The 16,556-nt window shown below is 44.1% G+C and overlaps 1 protein-coding gene across 5 annotated transcripts in view; it reads left to right on the forward strand.

The window, feature by feature from the left end:
- Window positions 1-1,529: 1,529 nt before the first annotated feature.
- Window positions 1,530-16,556, forward strand: part of LOC148139510 (uncharacterized) — a 46,727-nt gene continuing 31,700 nt past the window's right edge. The window contains exons 1-6 of one of the 5 annotated variants that reach the window (XR_015753557.1): window positions 1,889-1,961; window positions 2,217-2,323; window positions 5,625-5,707; window positions 7,409-7,500; window positions 8,403-8,489; window positions 12,251-12,355. Coding sequence is in view for 3 of the 5 variants with exons in the window: in XM_087980793.1 (XP_087836919.1) it covers window positions 8,404-8,489 (86 nt within the window). In the remaining 2 variants the exon portion in view is untranslated. Of the gene's footprint in view, window positions 1,579-1,888; window positions 1,962-2,216; window positions 2,324-5,624; window positions 5,708-7,408; window positions 7,501-8,402; window positions 8,490-12,250; window positions 12,356-16,556 lie in introns of those variants that run through there. The other 4 variants (XR_015753558.1, XM_087980795.1, XM_087980792.1 and 1 more) reach the window with 4 other exon arrangements.

Consider the following 16,556-nt stretch of genomic DNA (forward strand, 5'->3'; position numbering starts at 1 on the left):
ATAACCCAAATTCAGAGTCACTAATTCATTGATATTGCATGGGTCCAGCATTTATAAGTAATCAATTTTTAAAAATAAATACAGATACATTTACTAACTATATTGGAGTACAGTCAAGTTTCTTACTGAACAGTGACAGGATTGGACAGAGTCCGCATGGATTTAAGAGAGGGGAATGATACTTAGCAAATCTACTGAAAGAATCTACAGAGTCGAGTCTTAAAGAAAAAATTGCAGGACATTTGGAAAAGCTTATCATTAAACATGGTAGACTGGGTTTTGTGAAAGAGAAACTATATTTGACAAATTTACGACAGTTCATTGAGGAGATAACAAGCAGGGCTGACAAAGGGCAATCCAATGATGTTCCGTATTTGGATTTTAAAAATGTAAATGATAAGGTGCTACATAAAAGTTAATTGCTCAATTTAGGAGCTCATGGTATCGGGGTAATGTATTAGCATGGACTGAGGATTGGTTAACCACACTGGCTGTTGCTGAGTCCTCACTTGGAGTACTGTATACAATGTTAGCTCCCATATTTAATAAAGGATAAAGTAACATCGGAGACCATTCAAAAAAGATTCACTTAGCTGCTTTGAGGACAAAAGGGTTGACCTAGCAAGAATAGATGAGCAGGGGTGATCTTATGGAAACAAGATTCTGAGGAGCTTGACAGGGTAGATGTTGACTAGATCTTCGAGCACCAGTGAAGTCTCAAACCAGGGGATATTACTAAGGGAACATACATTTTAGAAAAAGTAAAGAATTTTTTCTCTCAGTGAATGGGTAGAATTTTCTCGCCCAAACAATTGTGAAAGTTAAATGTGGGAGGGGAATGGTTGGGTTACTCTTCGGTGGGTTATTCTGGCTTGTTGGGCTGAAGGGCCTGTTTGTTTCTATACAGTAGGGAATCTATGATTCAATCACAAATTATTTTAAAAGAGGGCAGATAGATTTTTGAAACATTGAGCAGTTGAGGGCTATGCGGATCAAGCACAAAAGAGGTGTTGAGGTCTGGGTTGGCCCAGCCATGATGTGATAGAATGGGGGAACAAGCTGGAGGGGATGAATGTCCTACTCCTGCTCCGATTCCTTGAGTCTCCGTTTCATGTTTTTTTTTGTTTCCAAAGAAGAGCGTGATACAATGTGCTAAAGATCTCAGATGTGAAAAAGTGGTGTTTATGTACTGGTTCAGGTGGCATTGATTCATCAATCACAGCTATACAGTCATGAGTAGGAAGGCAATTCCCTCCATGAATAAAGGAAATCTCCTGCAGAGCTCACACAAAGGGAATCCTTCCCCTCAGTAAACTCTCCCATCACATGACCCAACATATCAGCTAAAGCCGGACACTGCGCATACTCGAGTCAACGAGGCGAAACCCGGGTGATTGATATCAGCACCGGACCAATGAAAGGTCGGTGGGCGGAGCTGGAGGACCGAGCGGGAAGTTAGTCCTCCAACCAATCAACGTGAATGAAGGGCGGAGCTAAACTAAACCATGTGATCACCCTCGCGCGCGGCGCAGAGTCGCTGTAATGAATGTTCGGGAAGTTGTGGAGAGAAAGGATCCGGTAAGGAAAGAAATAAACAGGGAAACGGGAGAAAAACTGTGTTGATATGAGCGGAGAGGTTTTACAAACAAATTGTGCGCATCGGAAAATACAAATTTGAACGTCCCAGTCCCGTGTTTGCAGTAAATGAGGAATGGCCTCAGCGCGGCTGCAGGCCTGAGTGAGCGCCGCCATCTTTATTCGGGACAACGATTCACTGGACACGTGCGGAGCCGCCATCTTTGTAGGGGGCAAGGTGCAGCCTGGCGCATGTGCAGCCTTTCTCTGGTATAGAGTCATTGTGATCATAGCAGCCCATACTGCTCTGATTCACCTCTGGGCTCCCTCATGACCACTTTGTCAATATCTAGCTTCCTCAGTCTCGAACCATGGGTGTATTTTTGGTCTGTTTACTACTGTATTATTACTTTTATAGACCTTTGCAAATGAGTTTTTCACTGTGGCCCAGCCCCTGACCATGTGCTGCTCTATTATCAGATTACTTTTTTCTTGAATATTTTTGACAGTCAAGAATTCTTTTCTCCAATAAGCAAATGTATTTTCCTTCCATTTCTGATTATCAAATTCTGCACCATTTTCATTCCCTGTAAATCCATTTTGCACTCCATGAAACATCAACTGTGTTTCTCCTTCCACAGATACCAGTGATTAATGCCAAAACCCTGTTGCCTGGGGAAAGGGTGATGTTTGACTTTCTTGTACAGCTGCAGTTTGTGTGGTGAAGGTGCTCCCACAAGGTGGTTGTGTAAGAGACATTACAGAGTATTCATTACAGCAACAGTGATGATTTGAAAATAATGTCAAATCAACAACAGTTTGTATTTTTATTATCATGCTTATAATTTCACAAAAATACTATTGAGAACTTTAGACATAAGGCCAGAGATGGAGATATTAGGTCAGGTGACTAAAAGCAGGTTTTGAGGGATGTCTTAAAGGTGGAAAGCAGACCTGTGAGATTTTGGCTGCGAATTTCAGACCATGCTGCTTCAGCAACTGTAGAAACAGCCACACAGATGAAGTAATGAATTAACAAATGGTTGGGAGTCTCAAAGAAAATGGGTTGTCGAGGTCTCAAAGGGTGTGTGGTGCAGGAGGCTAGGGATTATCACAGCCAGGAATTAAATCAAGTGTGAGAAATTTAAATTGAGGGATATTGGCCACATGCTGGCAGGTGAGACTAGATTGGGTTGGGATATCTGGTTGGCATGGACGGGTTGGACCGAAGGGTCTGTTTCCATGCTGTACATCTCTATGACTCTATGTTGTTGCTTATGAATAGGAGACTTTTGATGAATCAACAAGCAGATATTTAGATGTTCTTGAGATTAAAGGGAGGTTGAATGTGGGAAGCTGGCCAGAGAGTGAGTTTGGATAATGAAGTCTAGAGATAACACAATGTGGATGAAAGTATATGAGCTGAGACAATGGTGAAATCAGCTAGAAATAGTGATCTTGGAGTGGGACTGAGCTATCACCCTCACCTCACCTCTGGGATTCAGCTGGTTGTCAGGTTGTGAATCAGGCGGTGACACAATCGGGAGCTGAGTGGCCCTGGTGGAGCCTAAAGTGAGTGTCGCTCAGCTGGCTGTTGTTGAGCAGCTGCTGCTTGGTAGCCCTGTTGATGACTACTTCCATCACTTTACTGCTGATCGAGTGTGGACTGATAGATGGAAATTGGCTGGGTTGGATTGCCCTGTGTTTTTGTGTTGAACATCCCTGGGCAATGTTTCGCATTTTTGGTAGATGCCAGTGCTGGAGCGGTACGTGGCTTGGTGGGTGGCAAGTTCTGGAGCACAAGCCATCAGTACTATTGGCAGAATATTGGCAGGGCCCGTAGCCTTTGCACTACTTAACCATTTCTTGATGTTATTCAAACTGAATCGAACTGGCTTAAAACTCACATCTGTGATGTTAGAAACCACTGGAGAAGGCTGAGATGGATCATCCCACTTTGCACTTCTGGATGCAGATTGCTGCAAATGCTGTCATCTTATCTGGTGAATGGATGTGTGAGGCTCCTCCATCAGTAAGGGTGGGGATATCTGTGATGCTTCCATCAGTGAGTTGTTTAATTGTCCATCACCATTCACAACTGGATGAGGCAGAACTGCAGAGCTCCGATCTGTTCCATTTGATGTTGGATCACTTAGCTCTGTTGCTTGCTGCTGATGCTGTTTGATATGCAGGTAATTCTGTTTGATAGCTTCACCAGATTAGCACTTCATTTTTAGGTCTGCCTGGTGCTGCTCATGGCATGCCCTCCTTTCCTGTCCATTGTGATGGGTGAGAGCAGGATTTACAAACCCATGAGATTACAGATTGTGCTGGAGTACAGTTCTGCTGCTGTTGATGTCCCACAGTGTCTCAGAGATACCCAGTTTGAGATCCTACATCTCTTTGAAGTCTGTCTCATTTAGAACGGTGATAGTGCCACTCAACACAGTGGAGGTTTTCTCAACTTTAAGGCAAGGCATTGTCTCCAAAAGGAACATGTGATGGTCGTTCTTACCGATAACTGTCATGGCCAGACGTATCTGCAGCTGGTCAATTCATAACAATGAGATCAAGTATGTTTTTCCCTCTTGTTGGTTCCCTCACCACCTCCTGCAGACTCAGTTGAGCAGCTATGTCCTTTAGGACCTGGCCAGCTCAGTCAGTAATTCTGTTGCAGAGCTAGTCTCGATTGTGGACATTGAAATCCTGTACCCAGAGTACGTTTGACACCATTTTATTGCCTCAGTGCTTCCTCCAAATGTTGTTCAACACGAAGGAGAACTGATTCATCAGCCAAGGGAGGACGGTACGTGGTAATCAGCAGGAGCCATGAGACTCCCGGGGCAAATCCTCCCTGTCTGTACATGTTTTAAAAAATTCTCAAGGTCAGGTTCGTAGGAGAGTAGTCTGACACAGAACAAACGACCAAGAGGCGAGTCTGCTAGAATATGAGCATTTTATTCCCCGCAGCGTCGCCACAACCAGGTCTCATACTTACAACGGGTCTGGCTTATACTCACTCTACATGTTACCGGAACTGGGAGCCGTCAGTTCTCGTAGAGCGGTTGCCAACAACCCACGCTCGGCGGTTAAACGTAACCCCGGAGCAGACTCCCGGGTCTGGCTTATACTCACTCTACATGTTACCGGAACTGGGAGCCGTCAGTTCTCGTAGAGCGGTTGCCAACAACCCACGCTCGGCGGTTAAACGTAACCCCGGAGCAGACTCACCGAACTGGAGACTTTTCCAGCTGATATACTCTTTTCCAGATATAAACATTCATGTGAACAGCAGAGCAAGGCTAAAAAACACATTCCATTCTGGTTACATACAGATAAGAAGATTCACAGGGGGAGGTGTGTAATAAGATTCACACGGGACTAAGCAACACCTCCATTCCGGTTAGATTCACACATGTATTGGGACATAATTTTTAACCGTTTCACCACAGTACACCACTGTGCCACCACCTCTGTCTGGTCTGTCCTGCCGGTGGGACAGGACATATCCAGAGATTTTAGGAGAAATTGAAGACTGCAGATGCTGGAGGTCAGAGTCGAGAGTGTGGTGCTGGAAAAGCGCAGCAGGTCAGGCTGATGAAGGGCTGAGGCTCAAAACGTCGATTCTCCTGCTCCTCTGATGCTGCCTGACCTGTTGTGCTTTTCCATCACCACACTCTCGATATCTAGGATGGTGATGGTGGTGTCTGGTCATTGTTTGTAAGGGATGATTCCGTGAATATGACTATGTCAGGCTGCTTCTTGACTAGTCTGAGGTACAGCTCTCCACGTTTTGGCACCAAAAACTAGATGTAAGTGAGGAGGACGTTGCACCATCGAGAGGGCTGATTCTGTGATTGCAATTTCTGGTGCCTTGTTAGATGCCACATGGTCCATTCAGTTTCATTCCTGTGTTGAGACTTGGCAGTGATTAGTACAGTGAGTAGCTGGCTGGGCCACTGTCAGGTTGGCAGGATTTTTTTCACCATTGACAATGATTCCATGGAGATCAGGAGATTCCTAATTCCAGTTATTTCTCGTGAATTCAGATTCCACCATCTGCCAAGACGGGATTCGAACCAGGACTTCAGTCGTTTGTTTTAATATTCTGGATAAAAGCTAAATACATCAGGTTTGTTCACTCATTTTAAATATCACTAACCCTGGTTTTGGTTCTTTGTAAAACACTGTCCATCATCCTGTCTCCTCCATCCTCCCCTCCAACAACGAGTGAGGAGCACATGGAGTTTCTCTGTCACTAAGACTGAGATAATCCGATCTGCTGCTTCCCTCCCTCCCACTAGCCCACTGAGCCAAACTGCCTCACGTGGTGTTCCTGGTTTTTGTCCTAAACCTACATCTTTCTCCAGTCTCTTGTTAAGCCTTATCAGAGCTCATCTTAACAATTTACCCAACGCTCGCTAAATCACAGACTTTCCAACACTCTGTCTCCTCCTCCTCCTCACCGATTCACAGATCTTGTTCTGTCTGTCTGTCTTTTCTGGTTATGCCCTTCTCTCCCCTTCTTTGAAAAACCTCCTTTTGACCTCACGGTTTTTGGAAAATCCTGCTCCATTTCCACTCTCTCTTTCCTTTCTGAATTCCTTGCATTTGGTGTCCCTCCAGTATCTTGCTCTCTCCTCTATCTCACCTACATACTGCCAGGAGTTGATATTGTGAAAAAGCACCATGTTAGGTTTGACATGTACACTGACACTGCCCAGCTCTCCCTCCCCATCATCCCTCTCCATTACTCCACTGTTACTCAGTTACCAAACTGCTTATCACATTCCCACTACTCGATTAGCTCCAATGAAACATTGTAATGGTTAAACCCATTGCCTTCAGTTGTTATTCCAAATTCCTTTCTCTTACTGCTGAGCCTCTCCCTCTCCCTGGTAACTGTCTGAGGCAGAAATATGTTCTTCACAATATTGCTGTTATATTTGACCCCAAGGTGACCTTCTGATCAGGCATCTACACAATCACAAACACCAGGGAATTCCAATCTCTTAAACATTGTTTGTCTCCTCCTCACCCCAGCTCCATTGCTACTGAAACCCCTTACCCGCCTCTGTGTCGCCTTAAACTTGACGAATCTGAAGCAGAACCCTTGATTCCGCGACTGACCCAGAATCTGTTTCCAGATTCCCTTTTCAGTATTAACACTCGGAAACATCCACTCAGTATTTATCCTGTCAAACCCCTTAAGAATCCCATCTGTCTCAATGAGATCACCTCTCTTTCTCCAAAATCCAGTGAGTAGAGTCCCAACCTGTACAGCCTTTATTTAAAAGATAATCCATCCAAACCAGGGATCATCCCAGTGAATCTTCCCTGCTGAAAAATGTGTTGCTGGAAAAGCACAGCAGGTCAGGCAGCATCCAAGGAGCAGGAGAATCAATGTTTCGGGCATAAGCCCTTCTTCAGCTTATGCCCAAAACGTTGATTCTCCTTCTGCTTGGATGCTGCCTGACCTGCTGCGCTTTTCCAGCAGCACATTTTTCAGCTCTGATCTCCAGCATCTGCAGTCCGCACTTTCTACTAGTGAATCTTCCCTGAAATGCCTCCAATAAGTGACACATTTCCTTATCTAAAGGGACCAAAACTGCTCACTTTACTCTAGATATGGTGGTCTCACCACCACTTCCTCATGTTACTCTCAGGTATATACTCCAATCTCTCATACTGAAAACCCTCTGAACAAAACATTCCATTCCCCTTCCTGATGACCTGTTGTAACTATGTACAGTAATCCTGCGCCAGGAGGAGGGGATGGTGTGAGTTTCTAACTTGAACTGAGAGTGACAGATTTTATAAACTTGTATTACAGGATATTACAGGTGGACATTCAGATGGTAATCTCAGTAAATGTTCTGCCAAACTCTGAATTACTCAGTACATCAGGACCTGGATATTCGCATTGTGAGTATTGCGTTCCAGATCAATCCCTTTTGCTGCTTAAAAATTCTCCTTTGAATCATCACATTCTCTCAAAAGGTCTCCCCAAACCATCATGTGTAATGTAATCCTTTTATAATGATGTGATGAGTGTAAGGTTTATTATTCGAATGTGTAATTTTTGTATAAGAATGTCTCAGAGAGGGAGCAGAATATTCTTAAAGGGGAGAATAACCATGTTGAGGGGAGGCTGTTGTTTATTGGTATCAATGACATAGGAATAGAAGAGTTCACATTGTTGGATCATTCGAATCTCTTGTGGGGTAGAATTGACCTCCATCAGAAGGATGGATTGTACCTGCACTGAAAGGGAAGAGATGCTAGTGCTATTCAGGAGGCATTAAACCAGTGAAGGAATGGAGGTAAACTCAAAGAGAGAGTGAGGAAAGAGCCAAGTCTGAGGCTGGTACAGTTTAGGCATCAGTCAAGGCAGGCAAGGGCAAGGCACAGAATGAGGTAGGACTGAGCAGTTACACTGCATTTATTTCAATGCAGGAGGCCCGATAGGTCAGGCAGAGGAGCTCAGGATATGGTTTTGAACATGGCACTGGGATATTACAGCAATTACAGAGGTATGACTTAGGGAATGGTTAGGACCAGCAGCTTAATGTTCCAAGCTATAGATGCTATAGCAAGGATAGAAAGGGGGCAACAGAGCAGGGGGGTGAGGTAGTTTTGATGAGGGATAACATTATGGCTGGGCTTCAGGAGGATATTCCTGGAAGGACATCCAGGCAAGTTGTACAGGTGGAACTGAGAAATGAATAGTCAGCCGGGAATTGAGAAGCAAATTTACTAACAGTTCACTTATCTGTAAGAATAGTATGATTGTATACAAGACTTGACCTTTTTTAATTCATTCACAGGATGAGGGTGTCACTGGCTGGGCCTCAAGGGCAGTTAAGATTCAACCACGTTGCTGTGGGTCTGGAGTCACATGTAGGCCAGACCAGGTAAGGATGGCAGATTCGTTCCCTGAAGGATATTAGTGAATCTCATGGTTTTATTTTGCAACAATCAACAATGGATTCATGGTCTTTAATAGATTCTTACTTCCAAATTTTTATTGAATTCACATTCCACTGTCTGCTGTGACGGGATCCAAATTCTAGGCCCCAGAACGTTATCTGGGTGTCTGGATTATCCATCTAGCGATAGTATCACTAGACCATTGGGCAGGGTGAGTGACTGAGGTATCAGTGGGGCAGCACATCAGCACCAAATATCCCATGGTCTCTGTGGAACATAGAAAGGGCTGGGGAGGGAAATATATGCCTGGTGGTAGGGTCTGACTGTAGGTAGCGGAAATTGCAGAGGTTAATGCGCTGTATCTGGAGATTCGTGGGGTGGCAGGTGAGGACCGGTGGATTATATTCTTATTGTGGTTGGAGGGGTGGGGGGAAGTTGAAGGTACAGGAAGTGGAGGATATGCATTGGAGGGAATTTTTGATCACGTGGGAGGGAAATGCAGTCCTTGAAATAGGAATCCTTTCTGGGATGTCCTGGAGTGGAATTGCTTCTCCTGGAAGCAGATATGGCAGAGGCGGAGGAATTGGGAGTAGAGGTTCATGTTTTTACAGGAATATACTCAAGGGAAATCAGATGAGCAAAAAGGGAACATGAAATATCTCTAGGAAATGGTTTAAGTAGAATCCAAAGCGATTCTACAAATATATCAAGGATAAAAGAAAAAACAGACAAAGAATACAACTTCTTAAAGATCAAGAAGGCCATCTGTGGAACAACAGGAGGTGGGAGAGATACTATGCTACTCTATTCTAGAGAGTTTGGAGAACTTCATAGTTAACAACAGTGATAACTTGAAAAGTGTCCATGTTACAGAGGATGTGATACTGGATGTCTTAAATGGCATCAAGGTGGATAAATCCCTAGGTCCTGATCAGGTGTATCCCAGAAATTTGTGGAAAGCTAGGAAAGCAGTGCCCCTCCCTGAGGTATTTATATCATCGTTTGTGACAGGTGAGGTGCTGGAAGACAGGTGTTGTTATTTTAAAAAGGTGGTAAGGAAAGGCCAGGGAACAAGAGAACAGTCAGCCTGAAGTCAGTGGTAGGCAAGTTATTGGAAGGGATTCTGAGGGATAGGATTTACATGTATTTGGAAAGACGAGGATTGATCAGAGATAGCTAACATGGCTTTATGTGTGGGAAATTCTCTCTCTCTAACTTGATTGAGTTTTTTTGAAGATGTGACAAAGATGATTGATGAAGGCAGACTGTGGACGTTGTCTATATGGACACTGAACGATGTTCCACAAAGCAGACTGGTTCGCAAGGTTAGATAACAACATGAAATGGCGGGAGAACGAGCCATTTGGATACAAAACTGGCTTGAAGGTAGGAGGCAGAGGGTGGTGATGGAGGGTTGCTTTGCGGACTGGAGGCCTGTGAGCAGCATTGTCCTGCAGGAATGGATATTGGGTCCTTAAATAAATGACTTGGATGTAAATATGAGATATAGTCAGTGGGTTTACAGAAGACACCAAAATTGGAGGTGTAGTGGACAGCGAAGAAGGTTAGTTCAGAATACAACAGGATCTTGATCAGATGGGCCATTGGAGCAAAGAATGGCAGACGGAGTTCAATTTAGACAAATGCGAGGTGCTGCATTTTGGAAAGGCAAATCAGGGCAGGATTTATACACTTAATGGTAAAGTCCTTCGGAGTGTTGCTGAACAAAGAGACCATGGAGTTCAGATTCATTGTTCGTTGAAAGTAGAGTCGCAGATAGGCAGACTAGTGAAGGTGGTGTTTGGTATACTTATATTTATTGGTCGATGCATTGAATACAGAAGCTGGGACATCATATTGTGGCTGGACAGGACATTGATTAAGCCATTTCAGGAATTCTGTTTTAAGTTCAAAATCCCCTGTTCTGGGAAGGATGTTCTGAATCTTGAAAGAGTTCAGACAAGATTGACAAAGACTTTGCCAGGGTTGGAGGATTTGGGCTACAGGGAGAGGCTGGGGGTAATTTCCCTGGAAAGTCAAAGATTGAGAGGTGACTTCATGTAGATTTGTAAAATCATGAGGGGTATGGATAAGGTGAACAGTCAGGGTCTTTCCCCCACAGGTTAGGTGGTTCCAAAACAAGATCACATGGGCTTAAGTCAAGAGAGCAAAGATTTAAAAGGGATCTGAGGAGCAAAGTTTTCAAGCTGTGTGTGGTGTGAGTATTGGATGAGCTGCCAGATGAAGTAGTGGAGGCTGATACAATTACAACATTTGAAAGGCATCTGATTGGGTACATGAATAGGAAGGGTTTTGAGGGATACGGATCAATAGCTGGGAATAGGATTCCATTAGTTTAGGCTTCCTAGTTGGCATGGACAAATTGGACCAAAGATCTGTTTCTGTGCTGTACATCTCTGTGACACGAATAAATGATAATAAGATGTGTTCCTCTTTTGTAGAGAGCTAGCAGAAGCACAGATAATTGTATTTGGAGCTGAGAAGGTTAAGCAGTGAGTTTGACCAGCTGCAAATTTGTGTCTAGGATATTTAATTTGCAGAGAGAAGGGAATTGTGAACAATGTCACAATTTTAGTAACTATTTTCAGGTAATTGGCAAATAATATGTGAACATGTGAACAATATTTTATTCAGTAAGGTCTGAGCATCTGGAACAGTCCGATTGGCAGCTGGACACAGACTCAGCAGTTATTCATAAACAGATTTGGAATTTTACTTTTTAAAGGAAGATTTGGGGGGCTATGGACAAATGGGAAGGGAATTGGCACAGATGTGCAGCATCTCCAGAGGGAGAGAGTACAGTCCCAACGGGCTGAATAGCCCCCAGCCCCTGTGCTCTGTAATACTGCCCCATTCACTGTGAATGATGAATCTCATCCTGTGGCAGAGAGAGGGAGGATCCCACCACTCACCTCACAATGGGTCTCGTGTGATTGATGTCAGCGCAGGCCAATAGGAGGCCGAGGGCAGTACTGGAGGACCAGGTCGTACCAGTTTGTCTTCCAACCAATCAGAGTGAATGAGGGCATCCTCAATGCTGGAACTAAAGAAAGGCACATATCGCAGAGATTTGAGAAACTGGAGGACATGAGATAGGGAGCGTTCTGTGGCTGGTGAGGAATTATATAAATAAGGAAGAGTTGTGAGGCTGGATGAGGTGACAGTGATCAGGAGAGTTGAGGATGGAGGAATTTAGAGTTAGTGAGGATTAGAGTCATAATGTTATACAGCAAGGAAACAGGCCCTGTGGTCCAACCAGTCCATGCCAACCATAATTCCAAACTGAACTAACTGTTCCTGCTTGGTCCACATCCATCCAAATATTTCCTATTTATGTACTTATCTGAATGTATTTTAAATATTGTAATTGTATTCACAGCTACCACTTCCTCTGGAAATTCATTCCACACGTATATTTTTTTTAAAAACCCTAATGTCTTTTCTCAAACCTTCCTCATTTCTTCTCAAAATGAATGCACTCGAGTTTTGAATCCCCCTCTCCCCCGGCTATTCACCTTATCTACATTCTTTTTCTGATTTTATAAACCTCTAATAAGGTCACCCCTCAACCTCGTGCACTGCAGTGGAAAAAATTCCCAGCCTATCCAGCCTCTCCTTAAAACACAATCTCCTCTCCTTAAAACACAATCTCTCCATTCATGGCAACATGCAGGTAAATCTCTTCTGAACCTGCTCCAATTTAATAATATCCTTCCTATAACAGCACAACCAGAACTGGACAGAGTATTCCAGAAGAGGCCTCTCCAACATCCTGTACATCCTCAACATAACGTCCCAACTCCTGTACTCGAAGGTCTGAACAATGACGGTAAGTGTGCTAAGCACCTTCTTAACCACCCTGTCTACATGTGACACAAACTTCCAAGACGTGAAGCCCTCTGTCTCTTCGTTCCCATATCACTACTCAAGGTCCTACTTTTATTGAGTGTAAGTCCTACCCTGGTTTGTTTTATCAAGATGTAATATTTTGCATTTATTCCAATCCAAAAAAATGTTCAAGTATAAAGACAGTAGGAGTATAATTAAGAGGGAAATCAGGAGGCAAAAAGGGGATGTGAGATAGCTTTGGCGAATAGGGTTAAGGATAATCCAAAGGGCTTTTGTAAATACATTAAGAACAAAAGGCTAACTAGGAGAAAACAGAGATCAGCAAGGCAGTCTTTGTGTGGGGCTTCAGGCGATGGGCGAGATAGGGAAACAAGTACTTTGCATCAGTGTTTACTGTGAAGAAGTACATGGGCGATATAGAATGTGGTGAAATAAATGGTGACATCTTTAAAAATGTCCATATTACAGAGGAGGAGGAGGTGCTGGATGAGTGGCTAAGGAGCTGGTGCAGGGGAAAAGGATTCACATTTTTGCATCATTGTGATCTCCTCTGGAGTAGAGTTGACCTGCATAAGAAGGATGGATTGTACCTGATTTGGAAAGTGTCTAATATCTGGGCAGGGAGATTTGTTAATGCTACTCAGGAGGCATTAAACCAGTGAGGGAGTGGGTGTGATTGCAAATAGATCGTGAGAAAAGAGGTATGTCTGAGGCTGGTGCAGTTCTGAAGTCAAATAGTCAAGACAGGCAAGGGCAAAGCAGAGAATGAGGTCAGACTGAGCAGTTACACTGCATTTATTTCAATGCAAGAGGCCTGACAGGGAAGGCAGATGGGCTTAGGGTATGGTTTTGAACATGGCACTGGGATATCATGGATATTACAGAAACGTGGCTCAGGGATGGATAGGACTGGCAGCTTAATGTTTCAGAGTATAGATGCTATAGGAAGAATAGAAACGGGGCCAAGAGAGGAGGGAGAGTAGCGTTTTTGATTAGGGAAAGCATTATGTTTGTGCTTGGGGAGGATATTCATGGGAGTTCGCCCAGTGAAGTTATTTGGGTGGAACTGGGAAATAAGAAAGGGATGATCACCTTATTGGGGTTGTCTGCCGTGGATTTCATCCGGGTTCTCTGGTTTCCTCCCACTGTCCAAAGATGTGCAGGTTGGATGGATTGTCCAGGCTGAATTGCCCGTGGTGATCAGGGATGTGTAGGTTGGGTGGCCCTGGAAAATGCAACGTTACAGGGGGAGGTTAGGAGGCTCTGAGCGTCAGTATCGATGTGATGGGCCGAATGGTCTCATTCCACACTGTTGGGATTCTGGAATTCTCTGATAATTCTACAAGTTTTAAAATAGTTACAGAAAATAAGATACCAGATCTAAAAGTTAAGGTTCTGAATTGGACAAAGGCCAATTTTGATGGCACAAGGCAAGAACTTTCATCTGGCCCCTCGAGCCTGCTCTACCATTCACTAAGGTCAGGGCTGATCTTCTCATGGCCTCAGCTCCACTTTCCTGATCTCTCACCATAACCCTTAATTCTTTTCATGTTCCTTAAAAGCAAATAAAGTTGATAGCTCAGCTGCTTCACTCGGCAGGGAATTCCACAGATTCACAACCCTTTAGCTGAAGAAGTTACTCCTGAACTCAGTCCTAAATCTGCTCCACCTTATTTTGACGCTATGTTCTCTAGTTTCACCCATCCCTGGTGAAAATAAACTCCCTGCTTCTATCTTACTTACTCCCTTCATAATTTTGTTTTTTTTTTCCCCATCCAACCTCCCATTCTTCTAAATTACAATGAGTATAGAACCAGTTTTCTCAATCTCTCCACATACACCAACCCTCAACTCCAGGCCCAAACTAGTGACCCTCCTCTGCACCCCCTCCAGTGCTAGTACATCCTTGCTGAAGTAAGGAGATCAAACCTGTACGCACCTGTACCAGGTGTGGCCTGTACAGCTGCAGCATAACCATCCCTCGAGCAAGGAAGCGCAATATTCCGTTCACTGCCTTAAATACCTGCTGCACCTGCAAACCAACTTCCTCTGATTCATGCACAAGGACATCCAGCTCCCTCTGTACAGCAGCATGCTGCACGTTTTCACCATTTCATCATCCAGTTTGCTGTTAGTCCAACCAAAGTGGACGACCTCACATATCCCAGCATTGAACTCCATCTGCCAGATCCTTACCCACTCACTCAACCGATCTGTATCCCTGTGCAGACTTACGGTGGCCTCTGCACACATTGCTCTACCTCATCTTTGTATCAAATGTGAACTCTGACACCGTACACTTGGTCCTCAACTCCAAAACATTTGTGTAAATTGTAAACAGTTGTAGTAGCCAACACTAATCCAAACGCCCATTTATCCCCATTCTTTACTTTTTGTTGGTTAACCCATCCTGTATCCCTGCTAATACATTACCCATAAAGCCGTGCAGCCTTTATCTTATACAGCAGCCTTTCATGTGGCAACTTGTTGATTACTTTCTGGAAATTCAGATACACCACATCCACTGGGTCCCCATTATCCAACGCATTTGTGATGTCCTCAAATAGTTCAAGTAAATGCGTTAAACATGAGCTGCCTTTCATGAATCCATGCTGTGTCTGCTCAATGGGATAGTTTCTACCCAGATAACTCGCTACTACTTCCTTGAGAGGTTCAAGCATTTTCCCCACTACAGAAGTTAAACTAATGGGTGTTTTTTTTTTTAAATAGTGGCATCACATTTGCAGCTTTCCAATCTGTCAGATACGTCCCAGAGTCCAGCAAATTTTAGCGAATTATCACGAACACATTTGCTATTTTCCCGGCCATCTCTTTTCGCCCCTGGGATGCATTCCATCACGGCCAGGTGCCCCTTTTACCTTTAGGCTGTTACCTTTCCCAACACTTCCTCTTTACTGAGAATGATTGATTCTCTGTCCACATCTGCCATTGCCTCCATAGGCCTGTAAAAATGAGACAATGAGAGTACACAGACAGTATGTTCCTGTTAAGGGCAAGGCTGGGAGGCGTAGAGAATGCTGCCTGTCGAGAGAAATTGAGGCTCTGGTCAAGAAAATGAAGGAGGGATATGGCAGGTACAGACAGCTGGGTTTGAGTGGATCCCTGGAGGAGTATAGAGACAGTAGGAGAATACTTGAGGGAAACCAGGAGGGCAAAAAGGGGACAAGCGATGGCTTTGGGAAATAGGTTTAAGGAGAATCCAAAGAGATTCTAGAAATACACTAAGGACAAAGAGTGACCAGGCAGAGAATAGGGACCCTCAAAGATCAACAAGACTGACTATGGAACCGCAGGAGGTTGGAAAGATTCTATATGAATATTACACATTGGTTTTTACTGAAAAACGATATGGAAGCTAGAGAATTTGCACAAATAAATAGCGATAACTTGGCAAGTGTCCATGTTACAGAGGAGGATACCCTGAATGTCTTAAAATGGATAAAGGTGGATAAATCCCTGGGACCTGATCAGATGTATCCCAGAAATTTGTGGGAAGCTAGGGAAGTGATTGTTGGGCCCCTCCCTGAGATATTTGTGTCATCAATAACCACAGGTGAGGTGCTGGAAGATGTGTGCCATTATTTGAGAAAGGTGGTAAGGAAAAGCCAGGGAACTATAGACCGGTGAGCCTGTAGTCAGTGGCAGGCAAGTTGTTGGAAGGGATTCTAAGGGACAGGATTTGCATGTAATTGGAAAGGCAAATAATTGGGGAGAATCAGCATGGCTTTGTGCATGGACATCGTTAACTCGGACTTCAGGAAGACACAATGTTCCACATAACAACAGACTGGTTAGCAAGTTCAACATCATAGAATACGGGGAGAACTAGCTATTTGGATAAAATTCATCACAGAGACATACAGCACAGAAACAGACCCTTTGGTCCAACCCATCCATGCCAACCAGATATTCCAGCCCAATCTAGTCCCACCTGCCAGCACCTGGCCCATATCCCTCCAAATCTTTCCTATTCATATACCTATGAATGTTGCAATTGTACTCGCCTCCACCACTTCCTCTGGCCACTCATTCCACACACGTACCACCCTCTGTGTGTAAACGTTGCCCCTCAGGTCTCTTTTATATCTTTCCCCTCCCACCCTAAACCTATGCCCTCTAGTTCTGGAAGCCCCCACTCCAGGGGGGAGACTTTGTCTATT

The sequence above is a fragment of the Chiloscyllium plagiosum genome, unplaced genomic scaffold (assembly GCF_037043375.1).
Source record: "Chiloscyllium plagiosum isolate Xiang-an unplaced genomic scaffold, Cpla_swu_hap1 HiC_scaffold_38, whole genome shotgun sequence".
NCBI lineage: Eukaryota > Metazoa > Chordata > Chondrichthyes > Orectolobiformes > Hemiscylliidae > Chiloscyllium > Chiloscyllium plagiosum.